The sequence below is a fragment of the Thermobia domestica genome, chromosome 4 (assembly GCF_964235325.1).
Source record: "Thermobia domestica chromosome 4, izTheDome1.hap1.1, whole genome shotgun sequence".
Classification (NCBI taxonomy): Eukaryota; Metazoa; Arthropoda; class Insecta; order Zygentoma; family Lepismatidae; genus Thermobia; species Thermobia domestica.
The window spans coordinates 303,045,832-303,068,812 of NC_137457.1; the positions used below are offsets into that span (position 1 = coordinate 303,045,832).

Genomic DNA, 22,981 nt, shown 5'->3' on the forward strand with positions numbered 1-22,981 from the left:
AAGTCAACTTAAACATGGTTCGATAAAACATATGTTTAACATCGAACGCATTGCCGGTTGATAGCCTTAACCTCAACTCCTGTGAATTAATGTTTTGTGTTCGAAATTGGTGACCAAAGTCTGCCGTAAGCAACAACTTGCTACTGTTGTTTCTGTGAAACTTAGTCCAGAGTCTTATCTCGATATTTTTCATATATATTGACGAATGGGTGCGCTTGCAGGCTAATGTGTACTATATACTTCCTTTTCTTTCTGTTGCTTCTGAAATCTTATACTGGTTTTAAATATTAATAAAAAAAAATTGAAAATAAACACTAATCTTGTATCCAGATAGATTATTTGTTCTTGTTATAGGATGCAAGATATATTATTATTTCTTGTTATAGGATGTAGACCCTCCTCTGGAACCTCCCTTGTTGCTATTTCTTTTCTTAATTATTCATCTACGTAGAAAATAATCTTGAGACATCAGAACTCAGAATCTACCAAAAACCTAACGAAATTTGTGTAGCATGTAGATTCTCACATATCTTCACTTATAGACATCTGTTCTTGAAAATTGAATTTTAGTTACTTGTGTGGTATAGCAGGGTGTCTACTGATACTGAAAATACTAGAATTTAATCTTGATACTGGAAATACTGGAGTTTTGATCCACATACTGGAAAAAATTTGAAATATACAAATATTATTATTCTTTATAATCTACTGTGGATTTTTGAACTCCAAAAAGTCCAGGGTAAAAACTAGGGCCCGGAAGCTGAGGAAAAATTCTCTTTTTTACGAGTGCTCGAAGACGAGGCTTAACATAAATTCATTTTGAGCTATTGTAAGCCAGAAAATGGTGGATTTTATTTGTCCTTTTTTGCCGTTTTCGGTGATTCTTTGTTTATTGGTCTTTTTAAAGCTTTTTATAGGTCTTAACGCTTTTCTTTTGCACCTCATCTTTCGACAATATATTTACTGGTCATTAATTCGAATCACCACCACCTCTTAAACATCTTTTCATTAGCAAAGAAAATTGAAAAAATAAGATATTCTTCAACGACTGGACCGATAAGACCAGATCTGCATCAATTACAAGTCAGATAAGGAGGGGTAACAATGTCCTCCAGCAGGGGGATGAGGGAGGGGAAGTTTTCTTATTTTAGTTCGAGCATTATAGTCATTAAATGGATAATTCTAATTAAATGGGGTCTTATTTTTACGTCCTTTCTTCCAGTTTGTAGGTCCGTTTTAGATATTTTTAGGTCTTTCTATAGGTCCTTTTTAGGCAATTTTTAGGTCTTCAACTTCCGAGCCCTAGTAATAACAATCTTGTATTATAACTAAAATAGAATAATATAACTAACTAACTAACTCTATGGCCTATGGAACCCGGAGGTTCAATGCCGCGTTCACAAAAGCTCTCCACTGACTTCTATCCTTAGCTAACTGCATCCAGTTTCTACTTTGTATTCCAATCTCTGCGAGATCCATCTTAATATTGTCCTCCCATCTGCGCCTAGGTCTTCCTAATGGTCGTTTTCCGATTGGTCTTCCAGTCAAGACTTTGAAAGCGTTTCCGCTTTCTTCCATTTTAGCTACATGACCCGCCCACCTAAGCCTCCTAGACTTGACGACCCTAACAATGTTTGGTAAACCGTATAAATTATGTAGTTCCTCGTTATGAAGTTTCCGCCATTCCCCATTCCCGTTCTTCTTGGGTCCGAATATTCGTCTCAGGATCTTGTTTTCAAATACTTTCAGTCTATGTTCTTCCCTCAAAGTAAGTGACCATGTTTCGCAGCCATACAAAACAAAATAGAATAATATACAATTATTTATATAAGTTATAATATAAAACAAGTACAAACATCAAGAGCGTGATTATTTCTTATGAACTTTAAAAAATCATTGTGTTAGGTACTGGAATTTTGCTGATAGTTATACTGAATATACTGGAATTTTGAAAATGAAATTCAGTAGATACCTTGTATAGAGAAACTGTTTACAGAAGTATATCATTGATAGCGATAAGAAACTATGTACGTACGTATGTTTGAACAAATATGTTTTTCTAACACTACGGCGCAAAATAAGTCCTATTTATATGAAAACATTTTCCCACGTATTCACATTCAGCTTGCTGAAAAATAAAAGGATCTCTGCGAAATTTTATTGTCGTCTAATCCTTTATATATATATATATATATATATATATATATATATATATATATATAAACAGGGTGGTAGGTAACTCCACCGACAAATTTTGGGAGGTGATTCCTTATATGAAATGAAAGGAAAAAGTTTTAATAAACATGGGACGAAAAACGTCTTCTTTCAGAGTTATGAACCACCGAAAATTCACATTTCGAAACGCTGTGCCTTAGAAACTACAGGACCGATCCCAAGCGGTATAAGGAATTACAAAGGAACTAGTATGCGCTCTATCTAAATATCTATGTTCTACCGTGGTCCGTTATCGGTGAAACGAACTGTAGAAAGGAAATTGAGGTATAGGATACTCCTTTAAGTACTAATAACGCGTTCGTTTCGCCGATAGAGGAGGATGGTAAAACATAGATATTTAGATAGTTTGCATACTAGTTCCTGTGTAATTCCTTAAACCGTTTGGGATAGGTCCTATAGTTTCTAAGGCAGGGCGTTTCGAAACATGATTTTTTCGAATTTTCGGCGGTTTATAACTCTAAAAGGAGACTTTTTTGACCTATGTTTATAAGAACTTTTTTCTTTCATTTCATATAAGGAATCACCTCCCAAAGTTTGTCGGTGGAGTTACCTACCACCCTGTATATATATGGCACGCTATAATTAAATTAAAATTAATAGTGATATCAATATATATAAAATTCATCTTTCACTGTCCTTTCGATATTACTATTAGATTTCTGTAATTTCTTTGTCTTGAAATTTATAATGTTTTAAATGTTTTGAAAGTTCCTCGTTTTTCACTTTCTCTCTCTAATATTCTTTCATTCTAGTAAAGATATTCCTTTTCATGGTACTTCCGTGATACTTATGTAAATCTCTATAGAATTAAATTGATTAATTTGTTTGTTTATGTAGGATTAAGTTTTCTTAATGAAGATGACGACAGAGTGGCATCGTCGAGGACTCTACGGGACTTTGATGGTAATAACGAAGGTTCACGGCAGAGTGGTAAAATGCAAGTAATAGAAGAAGAGGAAGAAGATGAATCATCAAATGCTTGTGGCACTGATAAAGCGCATAATCAACATGAGGACAAGTCGAGCGCAGAAAGTAGTACTTCTACGTCGTCTGCACAGACTGAGCCAGACGAAGGTGAGTGTATCTTCCATTCTTCTTCATCTCCGCATTTTCCCACGTTTATATGGGAATTATATTCCCTGAATTAATATTGAAACCGGAAGTAGTAGGTTTCTACTACTTCTAATTGTAGTAGAGAAATTAGAGTTAAAATGAAATACATTCCTGGGAAGCTTAAATGATTACATAAAACTGCTTCTCATTATCTATGACCGTTTTTACTCTATAATGATCAATAGGAAATGGTTGATTTCTGCCACTTCCGGTTTAAATAGGGGGTCAAGGGAGATAGTATCTATTCTTAGAATGCTGAATCGATTACATAAAAAAATTCTGGTTATTTCTTGTCGTTTTTTGCTTCATGTAGATCAATATTGAAACCGGAAGTTGTAGTAGATTTCTGTCACTTCCGGTTTTAGTAGAGAGTTAAGAATGAAGATTAAGCATAACATATCTGCTTCAAGTATTCCCCCCAAAATTTTACAAAAACATCTCACTGGATTTAAAAGCTATTTTGTCGATCCATTAAATAAGGCAGGTATTTACCGCGTCCATTGCGAATGTGATTCCTTATACATTGGCCAAACTAAACGTAATATTCACACGCGTGTGAAGGAGCATGTTAGACAATAAAAAAAGTCACAATAAGAAGGCATGTCGGGTTTAGCGCTTCATCTAAAACAATATTCACATAATATAAAACAGGTTAAGGTAATAGGTTCACCAAAATCAAAAAAAATCAACGGGAAATTAAAGAACCGTTCTTTATTCATAAGTACAAACCTGCATTGAACCTTGATACTGGCAACATTGATTGAACTTGGGTACCTACCTTTGATGTATACTTTGGATCTGGCAATAGTGGCCTAACATAGACACCGCGTTCTCTTTATTCAGTTCATTCTTTTTTCCACTCTGCTCTGTTCATCTCAGGATCTTTTTTGTACGTTACTTTTATATAGTAGTATGTATTCTTGGTTTTACTCCTTTTATCTCTTTTCCGTTTTAATTTTTTTTACCTTGCCACTGAGGAAGGAACCAGCTGAGAGTTCCGAAACGTCAAAATCTTTTAAAAAAAATTCAAGGGAGGATTCATTGGTAAGTAGCCAATTTTTTTGTTAAATATCGTTAAGGCGTTTAATTGATTGCAGAAAACCACTTCTCGCTATCTATTACCGTTTTTTTCTCTATAGTTGTCAACGTTAAAACCGGAAATGGTTAATTTCTATCATTTCGTGTGGAGGGATCACCACCCGTCAATAAACCTGGTTTTTAACTTTTGACTCTCTAGATCGTGTCCAAAATTGATGATGATCCATGAAAATTCTTGAGATTTTTTGTGTCCCGGAACGACAGACAAGGTATCTATATGAAGGAGCTTTGATAAACCGAACTTCTTAACAAAAATAGACCGCCGGGTTGTATCACAAAGTTGTAAAAAATGAAATCTTTAAGTTTTACGTCCCACGATTATGCCGGTTAGGCTAAAGGAGACGGTGATGATGAGAAATGAATGAAATGGTGGAATGAAGAAAGTGGGAGGAAACGGGAGAACCCCGAGAAAACCCACGAGTACGGTTTGTCCACCACAAAGTCCACACGGCGCGAGCTGGGATCGATCCCGGGACCCCAAGTACCGGAGGCGAACACTCGACGACTGAGCCACCGCGCCCCCTATCACAAAGTTGTGTAAGTATTCCCCTGTTACACTGCACTATTACACAGCTTTTTTGCAAGAGTTAAAACTCTTTAGAAAATCATCATTCCAAAAATTATGTGGAACTTAAGGTGGGTTCAATGAAAAATTGAAACAGAAAGTGGTATAGAAATACCTCCAAAATAGCAATGTTTATATGGGGCCGGCGTTTCCATCTGTAATTCTTTTCCTTCTCACTCTTCTATCTTAAGCGTTCGTTCTCTATTTTACATACTCTTTACCGCAAATCAATTAGTATGTTCTTCTTCCATCTCATCTTGGAACTTGTCTTCGGCGCGAGAGAACCAGGTTCGATTCCTGGCGGGAGCTCATCTGGTTCGGATCCCAGGTTAAGTAGTAGTTTTTGGAAGCATTAAACATGCGTACGATAATGACCCTACCTGAGTCGACTACGATAGGTACCATAGTATCTGAGCTAATGGACCTTTAATGTTACTTTTTTCATGTTTTCGGCAGCCTATAACTAGATAATGACGGATTTCTGCACCCAAATTGGTCTATATTTTTTTTTGTCTTACCTTGGTGTCAGAATCACTTCCCAAATGTTGTCGGTGTTGTTTTGAAACACCCTGTATATATAATAAAGTTTTCAACGTACTGTTTGATTTTATTAATGCCAATACGGTCGTGTTTTTAAATATAAAAATACATTAAGCGGCATTTATGAGAATTCTTGTACATGTGATACTAAATGTATAAAGCCAAACCACTTGCCATAACAGCCTATTTGAGGGCCTGAGCCGCTCCAACGCCATCTGTCAGCGATCGGCTGAACTACATCCAACTTAGCGACGAGCACGTGGTCAGCCGTGTCACTAACGTGTATTATGAGCTTTCTAGACCTAGTGGTCGTCACGTCTTTAATTCACGTGAATCCCCAGTTTGCCTCACGACGCTGGGTGGACGCCGAAAATTAGGAAGCACCGGCAGGGAATCGAATCCGAGACCACGTGGTCATGAGTCCAGCGCTCTAACCACTAGACTACGGTGTTCATAAAACCAAGTGTATGGGAATGAATAAAAGAAATAATAGCAATAGATTTAAAGAACACATAAGGGAGTCCCCAGTGAACAAAGGAGCTATCTCAGAGGTATTAAAACACCTTCAAGTAACCGAACACTCCGTGTAAAAATATAAATATTCATCATCGTGGTACCTCAAATATTGAAAAATATGTGTATATTACATTGGGACAAAAAAATCTAAAAGTAAATACCGATAAAAGAAATGTAGATAGAGATCGGGACGGTATCATTAACAATTACATCAACGAAAACAAACATTAGCTTAAGAACTTTAACATGTATACATACTACATTCTGAATACATTAATTAAAAAGAACAATCTATTTGTTGAAAAAATCTGGAATATACATAAAATTCGTTACAAAGAGTATAAGTAGAAGGTTAATGCACTAATTTTAGGATATATATTTATATACTGTCGTATATACTACGAGGGCGATTCAGAAAGTAATGCCTATGCCTTTACTTGTGTTTGACAGATAGCATTGATACAGGTATCAGTAGAAAGCTTGCAAGGTCAGCTACAAATAGTGGCATCATTTTTTAACATAATCCCCATTACGGGCAACACACTTGCGCCGACGCGAAACAAGGTTTTGCAGGCCGTCGGCAAAGAATTGTGGTGGCTACTGGCAACAACTTTGCGAAACTGCTGCTTCCATCTCCCGTCACAACTGTAGCGTTGGCACTTAAGGTGATCCTTAAGTTTGGGGAAGAACCTTAAATCGCAGGGCGCAAGATTCGGACTATAGGCAGGATGAGGCAGAATGTCAACAAACACTTTGCCAGCAGATGGAACAACTTTGAATATTTTTTGTGGAGGAGAGGACGTGTGACGGTACTCCATCGACTGATGCTTCGTTTCCGGATCGTAATGGCGTATTCACGACTCGTCGCTGGCGATAAATGTTCCTGGTCATAAATCTTCCGCAGTCAACGTCACCACTGGATGCCATGGATTGCTCCATTATTCTGGAACGAGAAGAGATAGGAAGGTGAAACAAGCGACTTCTTGAGCTTAAACATCGGTGCATTCATGATAAACAGTTCAGAATGTTTGTAGTGCTATTGGCCAGGTAGTGGGCTTGGAGACAATATTTTCTGAATCACCCTCCTAAAATAATAGGATTGATCTACAATATACTAAGTATGATAAGTGATCATCAGCACTGATATAAGATTTTTGTAATGGTTCTCAAATTACCACTGTTGGTACAAAAATAAGAGAAAAGCATATTATGAAAAAAGGACTTAAGTCATTGTGTGCCCCTGAGGAGGAGTGTTCGAGTGTAACACATGAAATATTAGAAAAAATTGACAGAGGTGGGTAATTGATATTAGTAGGTAAGTAATTCGTTCCATTATAATATGTTCGATAAGTAATTAAATCTTAGGACTTAAATATTAAGTTACCTATAATTAGTTATCTATGCCATTTGTACGTTATCTAATACACGTTACACCTAGTTGTGGTTTATTATTTACAGGGATTTTATTTTTATTCTAACAGTAGACTATGTTTAAATGTTTTTCATTGTTTCGTTTGTATTAACGCGCGGAGCCAACATAGTTTTCATTTAATGGTTTGACAGAGGTGAAGATGAAATATAAAAATTAGTTTTTACGAGAATGAACTCTACAATGACTTTCTACTTTGAAATCTATAGTAACAATACTTGATAGGAAAAGTAATAACAATAAATGTAAAGTATGGGATGCGTTTTTCGAGAAAGCAGACGAATCAAACTTGCTCAAAACAATCCAGCATGTTCTCGCTATACATTTGCTCAATACAATGCAGTATATTCTCTCTGTACTACTTGCTCGAGACAATGCAATATGTTCTAGCTATAGCACTTGCTCAAAACAATGTAATATACTCTCGCTATACCACTTGCTCAAAACAATGCAGTATGTTCTCGCTATACCATTTGCTGAAAATAATGCAGTATGTTCTCGCTATACCACTTGCTCAAAACAATGCAGTATGTTCTTGCTATACCATTTGCTGAAAATAATGCAGTATGTTCTCGCTATACCACTTGCTCAAAACAATGCAGTATGTTCTCACTATACCACTTGCTCAAAACAATGCAGTATGTTCTCATAGTATATTCCAGTCAGTAACGCACATGTTGAACGAGTGCTTAGTGTAATGAAAGCTTTAGGATCAGACAATAAAAACAGAATGTCAGCAGAACTTGTGATGGCTAAAATTTGTGTTCAGATGAACTTGAAAATAACCTGTCAATTTATCAACAAAAAAATGTTCTTGAAAACAGAACTCTTCTACAGCAGCTAGGAGCTCCAAATAATAATAATAGTAAGGTAGGCGTCTATAATAACTGTTTTAAAACTTTACCATCTTATAATTATAAACCAAAGCTAACGGAGACTGTGATAATGAGGTGGATGATGATAATGGAATGGCAAAGTAGAAGGAAACAGAACAACCACGAGAAAACACACGTCCACGTCCACAACATAACCCATTTTGTGAGTGTTAGCATCGAACCAGGCACCCCATGTGCCAGAAGTGAGCGCACTACCATAAGCTAGCGCAGCTCCTTTAATAACCAATGTTTTGTGTTATAGTTTGACACAGTATATGTTTGGTTAGTAGAAGTGACAGTGTTTGTAATTATTAATAGTGATTATAAGTGTTATAATCAACTGTGATAATAACATGCAAAAAAATCTTCAGTTTCAAATTTCTGTCTCTACTTACACAAATGCCACTAGTTTCTGTATTTGCTTTCAATTCAGTTTGACAATCTTAACTACTTTCGTTCCTTTCGTTGGAGTTTTTCAATACTGTCATTTCACCGCAAGTTTTGCAAACTCTTCCTAATTGCTTTCCCATTCTACCAGCTAATTTTCTCCACACTTAATTTCGATGACTTCTAATCTATTTCCATCACTACTTTATAATATTTTTACCAGGGCCGCCCAGAAAGTAAAGAACAATTGCGCATCGCGCGCGGCACCGACCACCACCACCGTGATCAAGTACGCGGCAGTTAGCTCAGTGTGTGCCGAGTTTCAATGCTGTGCCCTCACACTACTTGTTTTTGCAGCGATTGAAAATGATGGCGCCAATCGAATATCACGCCAAATGTGAACTACGGAGTTGATGCCAAGAGGAGCAACAATAAACTCAGCAGCTTATTGTGAAATTCTCCGACTTCGATACGCCATCCAAAACAAGAGACGTGGAATGCTGTCGACAAAAGTGTTGTTGATCCATGAAAATGCCCGGCCTCATGCATCAGCACGAACACAGCAGGAATTTTAGCGTCTAAAGTGGGAAATCTTCGGTCATCCTGCTTACAGCCCTGGCTGGGTACCAAGTGATTTTCACTTATTCCCGAAACTTAAGGATTTTTTTTGGATGGAAAACAGTTCGCAAACGATGAGGAACTCAAGCAAGCAGTGACAGCCTGACTCAAATCTTTGGCCCCAGATGAGCATAACATCGGCATTGAAAAACTGGTCCCATGTTATAACAATTGTCTTTACAACTATGGCGATTACATAGAAAAGTATAATAAGGTCCTGTGGCCTTGTAAATAAAGTTTTGCATTGATATCTGTTGTTTTTATTTAATCATGCTAAAACGTTCTTTATTTTCTGGACGACCCTCGTACATTTAACCACACAAACAATACACTTCATGACAAATAATTAATTCAATGAGTCTTTTACTTCACTATTCGTTCAAAGGTCTAGGAAGAATCTCAATTCACAGTTACGCTAATCTAAATACGAATTTTCTCCCTTTTCTTCAGATGCCATTTACAGGAGAATGTTCTCTTTTGATGAAGTTTCCGATGACGACTGGACACCTGTGTATGCAAGAGGACGAGGGCGAGGTGTTGTCAAACGAAAGGTAATGTTTAATTACTTTTTTAAACATATGATCTGAAATTTACCTTTTTTTTCTTCTGACGTAATTAGATCTTAAACATTTAAACCACTATAGCGCACGGAATGTATTATAGAAGATTAATAATTATAGTCAGGGAAAACATGTGGTTAGGGAGAGTCAGGAAAAGAGGATAAAATATCTATATCAAACAAAGCTTCTTCTAAAGTTGAGAAGAACGGGAGCAGGTCATAGGCGCTACATGTCATATACATCACTTCACAAAATCCTCCATGGAAGCCACTACACACATACATCACTGGTCATAGATGCAAGCGACCAGTGCAGTCATATTTGCAAGAGAATTACTACTATTACTACAAGAGTTGATTGAGTTGATTTTAGTTTAGCGTCCCGTTCAGCAGCGAGGCTATATGAGACGTGGACCTACTGATTAACGTGGAATCCGAACCACATGAGCTCCCGCTATTACTACAAGAAATACTAAGAGCCATTACTACAAGAAATGATAAAGTACCAAGGAGACCCCTTGCAACACAACTAAGAAGTAATATTGCGTCTTATGTATTATTGTGTTGGAATATGGAGACATTAACTCTTTGCAAACACAATATTAAAAGAGACGGTAAATGGAGTGCAAAGAGGAGTGTTAATATAGATATCAAATATCACAGAAAAGGATCAATTAAATAACTGCAGATTCTATCGTAAGAGAAACCCATGCTCCACCAAATTATAGGACACGACATTAAAACATGGAAAAGAAAGAAGAAAAATAATAGAAGCATTAGAAAAAAATTCCTGAAATAGAAGAGGAATTGAATCCTGAGATCGAGAAGAAATGACGAAAAGAAGGAATTTCACAACTAAAGGAGCAAAATAAAAAAGATATATCCCGTCAATAGAATAGAATATTTTTATTGTCGTTCAGCCTATGATAGGCAATGGACAACGTCAAAGGAATAAAATATTACACTAGCAACTTTCACATTTTACCTTCTAATGACACACGGCAGTTGCATCTGATATCCATGCTTTTCCACTCGAGGATATTCCCGTTAAAAGTCCGGACGTTAGTCCTGTGCAATGACGAGCTTTTAGATTTCTCAAACGGCGCCTTTCATCACGTCAGGTTCCCATAATAACAATATATTCCTGGTATAGCAACAACGAAGTCGCTGCACTGGAAATTGTGATGTCATGCAATAGTCCATACAATGACCAATCACATCAAGCATGATTGATTGTGGCGGGTTGCAGCCTCTTAGGTAAACAACGACTGCAATTCATTCGGATGGAAAATGATCAATCTTGGTAATCCTATATTTACATTCCTTATCTACCTTATGAAGTAGAAAAGCAAGCTAACGAATGAAAATTATTTTGAGTAATTTCGTTGGTGAAACTGGCAAATATTTGCAACCCTAAAAGGAGTTAATTACGTACGAGGTGTGATTAAAAAATACGGCGAACACTTTCATTAAAAACAAAGTAATAAGCTTCCATGGAATTTGATTTAATTCCTTCAAAATACTGTCCTTGGCTAGCAATGCACTTATCCCAACGTTGAATCCATGACTGGAAGCATTTCTAGAAGGCTTCTTTTGGAAGAGCATTCAGCTTCTCTGTCGTGGCTCTCTCAATGTAAAGAATATGTCAAAACGTTTTCCTTTAAGCACGGTTTTAATGTTCGGGAAGAGCCAGAAGTCGCATGGTCTGGAGAGCACAGCAGATGTGGATAGATAGAAATATTTTCTGGACCAAAAACCCGCGGATCAAGGGCAAGGTGTGTCACGGCATGTTTTCGTGGTGAAGAAGGAAGCCATTTGCCCATTTAATAGACGGTTAAAATGCTTTTCACGGACCCATACGAGATGCTTAGTTCTTCGCAAAGCTCTCGAATCACCGCTTTATCGTCATACACGGTTTTGCCATTTCGTGAGCTTTTTGGCTTTTTTTTTTCAGTTTACAATAAAACGTAATGTCGACGCACGACAGACACTCTTAACCAGTGGTGCTATTTAGCCGGTTCGCCAGAACCGGTTGTTAAAATATTTCGAGTTCGCAGAACTGTTTGTTATACCCAGATATAATAGTAATTTTACCCCATTATACTCAGGAACAGTACATTTTATTTTAATTATCTTATTTTGTAGAAATTCTTCTAGCTACAGGTTAAACATACGATCTCTTAGAGCAATGTATAAACATTTATTTATTAATCTCACATGTTCATATTTCAAGAATGAGAACAGGGTTTACGTGAGTGTAGTGGTGAGGGTTCTTTATATTTGAAAGGCATATGTACAATTATCAACAATTAAAGTGGTGACTTCCATAACCGCACAAGTCCAGCTGAAGAGATATTGATAAAATCAATAAAAACTTAATATTTCTTGGAAATGTAACTTGGAAATCAGATTTTTTTCATACTTATACTTTGCTGAATAACAAACGTCACTAAGTATTAAAATAACAAGTATTGCAAGTATTTTGTCTATAATAAAATAATGAAAATATTGGACTTGTGTTATTATGGAACTCATTCGTCTGTTAGATTGGTTTTAGATACTATAATTCTGATTTGGAAAAGGAATATACTGATGGTTAAGCAATAATATCTGGAAATGAAACAACAAACAGTCACTGTGCATAAATCCAGTCTCTATTTTTACAATAATGTAATACAACAAACAACACATTTAGTTTACTCATATTTTTCCTTCATTTAATCAGAACCCCACACTTCATTTCCTGATTCCTCAGTAGAGGAGTCTGATTTTTACCATACTGGTCCAGAAGTCTCTGAAAGTAAGGTTGTTCTGCAGGTAAAGTTGAGGACAGGTAATTTTCAATATCCCTGGCCTTAGTAGCTTTGGATGTTCGTTTTCCAGAACAACACAGGTCCATGGACTTGTGTGCTAATGAAACTCAACACGTCAGTAACATGCGAAAGATACGGGAACCTGTGTTGTTTTGAGTGTCAAACGATAGAGCTCAGTTAGATGATTACAACGATATGTATAACTGATGTAATGCCAAAAAGTGGACTTGTGCTGTTATGGAATGCGCGGCTTCAATTGTTGATCCGTTGCTGCATTAAGGTCTTTCCAATACTTCTTGACAACCATCTATCTTGGATAATTTGTTTCCAAGATATTCGTAGTAATACCGAATATCGTGACACCACCTTGTATTATGATGCTGCGTAGGTCTCTTAGTGTGTATATATACCTTGTATTTCACCTACTTTCTGCAATTATCAGAATTATTTCACCAACTTCCTTCATCAGAAGTTGGAAGATAAAAATTAAGAAAGATGAAACAAACTTTATTGAAAAAATACGCCAGTATACTATGTATCTTAACAATTAAGAAAGATGAAACAAACTCTATTGAAAAAAATGCGCCAGTATATCTAGGTATCTTAAAAGTTAAGAAAGATGAAACAAACTTTATTGAAAAAATACGCTAGTATATCTATGTATCTATAAATGAAAGATAGACAATACACTTCTTTTTTTTCTGCTAATCTTGAAATGGAGAAAAAAGCACTTTTCAAATTGTGTGCATGTTTGAGACGTTGAGTACAATATCTGCAACTTAAAAAAAATCCTCTGAAAACGGGAAATACTGCTTTTCTTTTTCTCCGTTCATCAATTTTAAAATGTTAACTTCAAATTTGTAGTTAAAAATAACTTTTGATATTTATCTAATTGTATGACAGGCACCTAAGCATAACCAGAAACCAAGAGGATTGGTTAGTTACGGTTTGTATTGTCCACCTCCCAAGAGAGCCTCAGGAAAAAGTGACAAGGACAACAAGGAGGACGAAAATGAAATCGTAGTGAGATTTTCCAATTGGGAGTAAGTTATTTTCGATCATTATATCTGTATTTATATTAGAGCAGGGTTTTATATTGTAAAGGAAAATATATATTTGTGAATTTTATTCCACGACGTTCTTAATTTGGACACACCTCATTGCTGTCAGTCGTCGAGACAGAGAAGAATTCATAGAATCTTATAAAGCCATTTCTTAATAATTTTTGTGATGAGTGGAAATAAACAACAAACATGTCCCCTTTTTACTTCATTCCTGACACACGTGTATATGTCGTCTTTTCCTCAGAGCACATTAGCGATCTTCCTTATAGTAAGCATTACATCTAACTTCTGAGTGAATGAAAACTGCTGGACACGAGGATTCGAGGAGGGTTTTGGCCAGGGCCGGTTTTACCATATGTGCAACACGGAGCAGCAAATTTGGAGGGGCGGCAAAATCTGTCATAACTATATTATTTCAAATAAATATTTCTTGTTGGAAACAGACTTCATGATGATGGTATTTAAATTTACTAAGCTTACCTATTTGAATACTACATTCATAAATCATGTTTAGGCTGTATTACTTTAAGGTCACATGGACAATGCTAAAGCAAATGGTCAAACAAATCCCAGCATAAATTACTTGATTATTGTCAAATACACGAACTCAATTCTTGAATAGTAGTAAACACCCATTCCATTTAGTTAGTTATCATAGATTTCCTATGAAAACTAGTCTTGCCTTTGTCATAGACAAGTTCCCTATCATTGAAGGTGGAAACATTTTTTATTTTTTTTTTAACAGATGTAGAAGGAAAATCAAGAAATAAAGATAAAAGAGTTAGTTGCACTGGAATTGCAAACTGATATATTGAGATTGAAGCTCGAAGCTCGAAAAAGGATAACCATCTTTCCTCTGCCAGGTGTTTTTGCTGTATCTTTCACTAACGTAATAAATTCTTATTTAAACAGAAACAGACACAACGAGATTGTATTTGTATTGTTTAGGCATTCTGAGTGTTAGTGCACTTTCTCCCCCTTTCGTTGTTCATGATGGGGTTGCATACTTAAAATCGTGGCTTTTTAGATGTGTTCTTTCTGGAGAAAGGGGAAAGAGCCGGCAAATGATGCCATTTGCACGGGGCGACAAATTGCGTAGGGCCGGCCCTGGTTTTGACATAAGTGAGAAGTGAATGTATGAGGAGATTAATGGGGAGATGAGATGACCAAGAATCTAGAAGGGGTACCAGGAAGATGACCACTAAGTCTATCATAGCAGAAGAGAGATCAGAATGTTGGTGTACAGAAGAGAGACGAAGTAATTCAAAACTTCCGAACTGTCGGTAGTATCGTTACGTCGTCCCTAGCAGAAGTGAGCCCACAGAAAGACATATGTAAAGAGTATTCATGAAGGTACATCTAAGCGAGTCGTCAAAGCCGTCTGTCCGTCCCGAGCCCAGGAAGTGCAACCAGCTAGATTCTAACATTGAGATGCAGAGGGCTACCTGGAGTCATTACGAATATAGTGTCTGGTGAAGCCAAAGTGGATACAGTTGGCGAACGTTATACTTAAAGAAAAAAAAAGTTTTGCTGAGCAAGTAGTTTAAATCAAATGTTTTGTCAATCAAGATTTGGTAATTTCCCAAAATCATTTTCTGTCTACAATTCGACCTGGTAGTAAACGAGGCAAAAACGATTGTTACAAAAGAATGTTTTCAGTAGTACAGCGGTCACATACAATGGGTTAACGTAAACTGCCAAAGAACTCGAGTTTTAGTGTACTCTAATGGTCAGTGGCGTAGCACACTTTTGCGGGCCTCCCCGCAAAGTATAGAGGAGGGGCCCTAGTTGTAAAGCCGATAGAAGTAAGGCTGGAGTTCTACTTCTTTAAATCTTTATTCATCGCAAGACTTCGGGGGCCCCCTATACCTCGGGCCCCCCCCCCGCACTGCGAGGGTTGCGGGGCAGCTGCTACGCCACTGCTAATGGTTATATACTCAACAGTTTATTATATCAATACTTGCACAGTAGTTTAAAGTGAACTGTATAAGTTACGTGAAGAAAACAAGAAACAAAACCTAAGAAGGACTCCCATGTTGTTATCTGCAGCATTCTTCCATTGTTAGAGTACGTTTGTTTTACCTTGGCACACTTCCCACCAGTGCGCTTAGTTGGCTTTTAAAGAATTTCTGCTAGCACTCACGTGAACGTTTTAATCCAATAGACGTCTTATTGGCTTTATCGTGTAGGTGACGTTAATTGTCAGCCAGCCTATCAGATGAGATCATTGCTATTTGGCGGGTAGTTGAAGTGCTTAGTTGCCACATTCGAACAAGTGTGTTACAGTGATTTGTGAGTGGTGTGGCGTTTTGCTGTGTTTCCTAGCGTATTGTAACTCTAAATTTAACCATGGCGTGGAATCAAACTTTCCTTTAGGCAGGAAGCGTGCAAAATAAAACATACGTACTCTAGTATATACGGGAGAATCGTTAAATCATCAATCAAAACAGCTAAAAGAAAAGTCTTACTCAAATTTCGGACTCTTGCACAAAAGTGTATGGGGACAAGGTTCGAACACTGGGAAGGACAAAACACTGGTAACGGTGTAGAGTTTTAATAAGGCTTTTACGGTCCAGATAAAATCCCTGTCACTGGACGCAATGAAACACTGGCCGACTACAGGAATACTTTTTTTTTTTTTTTAATTTCAAGCTAATGACCGGGAAGTTAATATGTTGTATCTGTAGAACACTAAATGTAGCAGTAAAATATCTATATACTACAGCAGAATACCTCTTCTTCATACGGGGAGAATACGTTTCGTTTTAGACATAAAGAAGTGAATTTGGATTTAAACTGCATCGGAAGTGTTACTATTCGTCTCAGTGACCCCGAAAACCAATATCAGCGGATTCGGCACTAATATGGGTCACTTTCGATCATTTTTTACATATCTCCCCCGTTCCAAGTTGCGGGGCTAAATTTGAGTTTTAACGGCATTGAAGGTGTCACGACACCGAAAATGGATTCGACACTAATATCGGTCATTTTCGATCATTTATATAGAAGGTGGATAATTTATCTTGACCATCCGCTATAACGGAGAAACCAAAAAAGGGAGAAAAGCGAAACTTTGTACGAAGCAACTATAAGAAGGGTGACATCTTTGTATTAAACAGAAAGACCCAACAGTGTTGCCAACCCAATATTTTTGGCAAATATGATTTTAGATACCTTTAAAATACCGTATAATAAACATTCATTGGAAATGTGAAAAAATGTGTTATCACTAAAATACTACTATTATTTGTTAGTATGAAACTTAACAAAAATTATAGACACACACACAACATTAATGAATAAAGAACACTTCGATTATTTTATACTTCAGTTACACGTTAACATATATATTACTTTCTTATATTTTTAAGTATGGCCTCTTAATTTATCATTTCGCGTTGCAGATGCGCGATTTAACTTTTGACACTTTTATTGACGTAAATTATTAATATCATTCCGAATAACTTTATTCTTGGGTTGCTTTAATCTTTTACTCTATTCTAAGTGAGATACTTATCCGTTGGATTGGATTCTAGGATTAGGATTTTAGATTTCTGGGATTTTGGGATCTAAGACCATTTAGCCCGTCACGTTTGAGGGATGAGGTCCCTCGGCGACCACAATATCCGGGGAAAGGGAAGGGAGATAGGATTGGAGAAGGAAGGAAGCGGCCTGGGATCTATGTTAGGTATCACCCCGGCATTTTCTGGTGTGAATGAGGAAAACCCAGGTACACCTCACTTATGATGGCTGGCTTGAAAAGGCTTTTGCACTTTTTCAACCGAGTGTCCCCACTGGGAATCGAACCTGGAGCCGCTCGAGAGGGTTAGCGACTACGCTACGCGGGCCACGGATTGGATTCTAGAAACGATAGATGAAGATATTTTATTTACGTATAATGTTGGGATAATAGCGTGCACTGTGTTATCTTTATTCTTGTCTGATTACCATTTAAATATTTTGGTTTATCGTAGTTTTATGCTGCAAACAAACTCTATATTAAATATCTCAAACGATAAGTATATCTCGTTGTACTGATATTACATAGACGGAAATTAAACTGATTGTATAAAGTAAAGCGCCAATTGAAAGCACATAGAAAATCAACTACATCTTTTCGTCCAGACACGAACACTCCACTTTCTTTGTTCTCTTCTTCTGAATTGTTCGTCTACCGCCAACCGCACAGGACATAACGGGGGGAGAGGAAGAGAAAGGTTTTACGAAGAAAAAAATAATTACTCACTTTTCACTGTTTTGAAAATTTCGATAATTTGGAATATGATTAATTATGATCTTTCACACGTTTATTATAATTCTGAAATATCAATTTCACACGAAAATTCACTTTTAATCATTGTTTATCTCGGAACAATCCGGAAAATCTCGGGGAATTTTAGCCACTTTGCTCTGACGAAAGTAGAAAAGAAAGAAATTATTTTTAGAAACGATCTAATTATATCATTGGTAACTTCTAATTACAGTAGACTTCGGAGTATTCGGCTCGCGACTTTCCGGCCTAGTTTTCATTTATCGTAATTAAATGAAGAAGGCAAAGGCGTTGCATTGGCAACATTGCCAAGGCATTGAAAGCTGGCGTCTGCTACGATCCTCCTACGTGCAGTGATGCCAGATTGAGGGAAATTTCCCGCGACGTAGGGAGATTCAGCAAAGATTTTTTTATGGAGAGAAAAAGGGAGATTTTACGAATATGAGATAAAATGTAGGGAAATTTAGACTTTCAACAAGTGTTATGTTACCAAGCACTGCGGCCGTATGACGAAAGATGGTGGCATTCTTTCCAGAATCCCATACACTTTATTTTCCCACAAGCCTTCGGCGGTCTGGCTTGGGGATGTCATTATACAAGATAACATTGAAATAATAACAAATCAAAAGTACAAAAGTATGTTCTGGAGATATACGCACAGTATAAGAATCCATAGATATGAAATAATGCTCTCTTTAAAATATTATATATATTATGGTGAACTAAAATGAGGGAAATTTTATCTTAAAAAGGGAATTTTTGAGCATTCCTGAGGAAAATTTTATCTTGAGGACCTAGCATCACTGCCTACGTGTCGTGTGCAAAATACAAGTTGTGACAGGAAAAGAGCAGCGTTCTGCTCCTTGTTCCAGTGTGACCACCGCTTATACTTTCGTACTAGATCTAGTATTTTATAATATTTTAGTGTTCTATTACGTTCACCAACAAATCTAGTACTTTTTTCCTCCTCTTCTTTTTCTCATAAGTACATTTGAGAGAGAAAAAGGAATTTCATGAAAATTTGGTAATGTACGAAAATTTCACTGTTCCTGGTAACTTTTTCTGTTTTTTTTTTTTTTAAACAGTGCTATTTACAAGAGCGGAAGTGGGACACAGGTGCCGTCCGGTCTTCTCCTCTAACCAATAAATGACCACAGTAAACAATATTACATATTTGGTGATCCGTTTAAACAGTAGGCTATTAAGGAATTAAGACATGATTTTCTCAATAAGCCTATTTTATCATATTTCTTGTTTTCTCCCGACATCGTCTATATTTGTCATACTTGTGTTATTTTAGTGGTTTTACAGTGAGTTCTAATATAAGAATTATTAGGCAGGGATTCCGCCAGGTTTTTCAGTTTGGGGTATGTAAAGTCAAAATTGGGAGGGTGTAAGTGGTTTGCACAGTTTGTATCGAATTTTGACTATATATAAAAAAAATTGAAGTTGGGGGTTCTTTCAACAATGTGAGGGTTTCTCCACAACCATTAGGGGAGGAAGAGCTGCCAGACAACTTCTAATAAGATATTAATATCGTAAAATGTCATAAATAGGGTGAAACGGGAGCAGATAAAATTTTAGTACTTTTCCCCCAGATCTAATACTTTTTTCTGTATAGGTTAGTACTAAATATTTTTGTTGGGTGGTCACACTGCCTTGTTCATTGTGTCGTCAGTGTGTGGCGGACGCTTGCCGCGTTCCTGATCATAACTGTACAGTACGTACAGTACTGTATTCGTAAATTGTTCTTAAAGTATTCTTATTTTTTTAAAGTGTATTACAGTGAACTCCGACCTATCCGGCGTTTTTGTTATCCAGCCTGCTCCTCCGCCGTATTAGGTCGGATACTCGGAAATGCATACGCAATCACACGAGGGCTATTTAAAATGTTATTTTTTAAAAAAAATGATATCTTAATGCACTGGCAAACTGTCCTAAGTGAATACGTTATAAAACGTGAATGACTTGACGCTGGTGAACAAGATCAGAACATAAGTGGCCGAAACTGTTTAGGAAAACTTACAGACTTTAGGAAAGGACATTTTCCCCACCTATTCTTTTAAAAATTTAATTTACTTGGAAAGTAATTCCCGGAAAATCTCGTTCTTTTTCTGCAGTTTTTTATTTGATGAACAAAGACTTAAAATAACGTTAAACAGGGTGTCTACTAAAATTCCAAAATGAAATTTCGTGACTTTTTCGTGACCTTTTCTTCACCAAATCATAAAATTTCCTAACTTTTTAAAGAGCAAATTTGGGTGCGAATTAGGCCGACTTTTCATCCATGCGATAGAAACGTATCCTTTGCTTGCGATTTGGTAGCGTCTAAAGTCGACCACAGACATTTTTGGTGGTGAATTTTGACGTTTTATAGAACGAAATTTTGAAATCTGTAGTTACATTTGTACATTTAAAAAAATCGTGACCCAAAAGCTAAATTTCGTAACTTTTTCGTGACTTTCATGACCGTTTTCTGATTTCGTGACATTCGTGACTTTCGTGACCGATAGACACCCTGTTAAAGTAAAGACGTTACTTCATAAATTTATTTAATTACTTATGGTAGTTACTTCAAAGACATTATAATGCGTTAACGTTAATTCCAAAATTGATTACGTTGATGTTTCAATATACAGAATCACAAAGTTTTTTTTTTTTTTTTTTTTTACATGAGTCCGTATTGTTTTTGCCTATAACCACGGGCGTCTCTGGCGGGGGGACGAGGGGGACACGTCCCCCCCAATAATTTGAAGTACAAAATATTCAATATTTTATTCTAATTTAATTATTTCCTAACGATAGAATAACATATAAATAATAATATTTTTTTATTTGGAATATAATATTCAGGCTGTGAAACGATTATAACAGAATTCTTGATATACCTTAGGGGATCCGTGAGGGTAAGCAGAAGGGTAAAAATGGAATCGAAGATAATAAACAGGTTGGGCTAGGAAGTACCATTTAAATCAATTTCTTTGAAGTTCCCCCCCAAATTTTACATGCGAGAGACGCCAGTGCCTGTAACGAATCATAAATATTTATTGTATCTTTCAACAGTATTATGCAGTAACAATACTAGTTTCAGATTTTAGAATCCTATACTTATAGAGTTTTTTTTATTATTATTACAACATATTTTTGGGTCGAAAGATCCAATATATTTCAATCAAAAATTTTCTTGTAGGCGTTATGTCTCGAGAACCACTATAGCGTAGCCAAACCCAAACTATCACTTAACTCAGTATGACGTGCTTATTTCGTAGTAAATACGAAAACTCGATTTAGGGGCCGTTCAAACATTTTGTGGCTCCTGATCCAAAAACTAATTATTAACCAAGATCGCAATCTTTTGAACTTTTTTTGGTTTTCCTAATTTCTCGTTTGTTTCATATGATTTTTTTTTATCCTTTGACAATTTATATTTTTTAATTTTATTTATTTATTTATTTATATTATTTTATTTTATTTCATCTTCATTTTATTTCTTTATATACTATTATATATATACTTCACATTTTGTATTTTTCAGGTTATAAGACTAAAGGCAACGTACACATATTTTATACCGGAAGAACATACTATTTATAAAAATACTGCAAGTTATAAAACAAAATAAATATTAATGAATGATGGAAATTCATTTAAGTTTACAAAGAAATTGGACATTAAATGATAGTTAAAAAACAAAAACAAACAAAAAAGTATTCGTTGTGTTATATACTATGCAAAACATAATTGTAATTTTAACGTAATTCTTGTTTCAAGTTCCTCTTTGTCATTACAACTAAAAGGTTTCTTAACTTTTGCTCTGTAACGGTTTCTGAGTTCAATTAGTTGTTGTAGCTAGAAAAAAAAATCCCTTAAATACTAACAAAAAATCGCAAAAAAAAACTAGTTTTACTATTTATTTTTATTACATGCGGTTTAGAATTTAATATATACGTATATTTATTGTGCTTGAACTAAACGCAAAATTCGTTAAATAAAAAAGGACAAAAAATACTTATCAGTGTTGCAGATACATGATGTTAACTGAGAGTTAATTTCGTCATGGACTTTACTACATGTATCAATAGACAAATGTAAAATGTAAAAGGTATAACCGTATTTGTGTGAAGATTAATTTATGCTTTTCCCTCCTAAAATTGTAATATCTGCATACACTAGGCAGTTTTTCATTTTTTTTTTCTTGTTACAAGAAACTTAACTGAATTCGTTGGTTCATTTTCTGTCATTTTTTTTTCTGTAAACAAATTTTGTACTCCTTTCTGAAACTTTTATTAATTAATAAAACAATATAATTTTCTGTCATGTTGATTCGTTAATTTTGTTTCATTTGTATTTTGATTTGGTAGTTGAAGTTTAGCGTCTTTTTCCAACACTGAGACAATTTTTTATATACAAACTGAAAATTTATAATACTTCTGGTTTCAACATTGATCGCCATACAACAAAACAGTAAGATATAGCTATATTAAAAAAAAATCAATTCAGCTTGCTAAGAAAAGATAACATCTTCAACCGTAGCTCTCTCTACTAAAACCGGAAGTTATAGAAATTTACTTGGACCTCCGGTTTCAATGTTGATCTTCATGGAGCAGAAAAGATAAGACAATAAAGAAAGAGAGGTGATTCTTTTTTTAAAAAAATCGTTTCAGCATGCCAAGAATAGGTTCTGCCTCTTGCATTAATTCTCTTATTGAAACCGGCAGTTGTTGAAATGAAATCATCCGTTCCGGTTTCAACGTTTTGATCATTATACAGAGCGTTCAAAAAGTCTCTATACACCTGAATTGTCACATATTCAAAGAAACGAGACAATTATTTAACTCAAAATTTATTATATTGTATGGCATAAAAGCACTATGTACAGGGCGTAGCATATACACACAC

At 35.9% G+C, this 22,981-nt stretch overlaps 1 protein-coding gene across 1 annotated transcript in view; it reads left to right on the top strand.

Moving 5' to 3' along the window:
* Positions 1-22,405, top strand: part of LOC145684265 (uncharacterized) — a 70,174-nt gene extending 47,769 nt beyond the window's left edge. The window contains exons 7-10 of the mRNA XM_081756395.1: positions 3,073-3,309; positions 9,827-9,927; positions 13,652-13,791; positions 21,618-22,405. Coding sequence (XP_081612521.1) covers positions 3,073-3,309; positions 9,827-9,927; positions 13,652-13,791; positions 21,618-21,624 — 485 coding nt within the window. The 3' untranslated portion in view covers positions 21,625-22,405. The remainder of the gene's footprint in view (positions 1-3,072; positions 3,310-9,826; positions 9,928-13,651; positions 13,792-21,617) is intronic.
* The last annotated feature ends 576 nt before the right edge of the window (positions 22,406-22,981 follow it).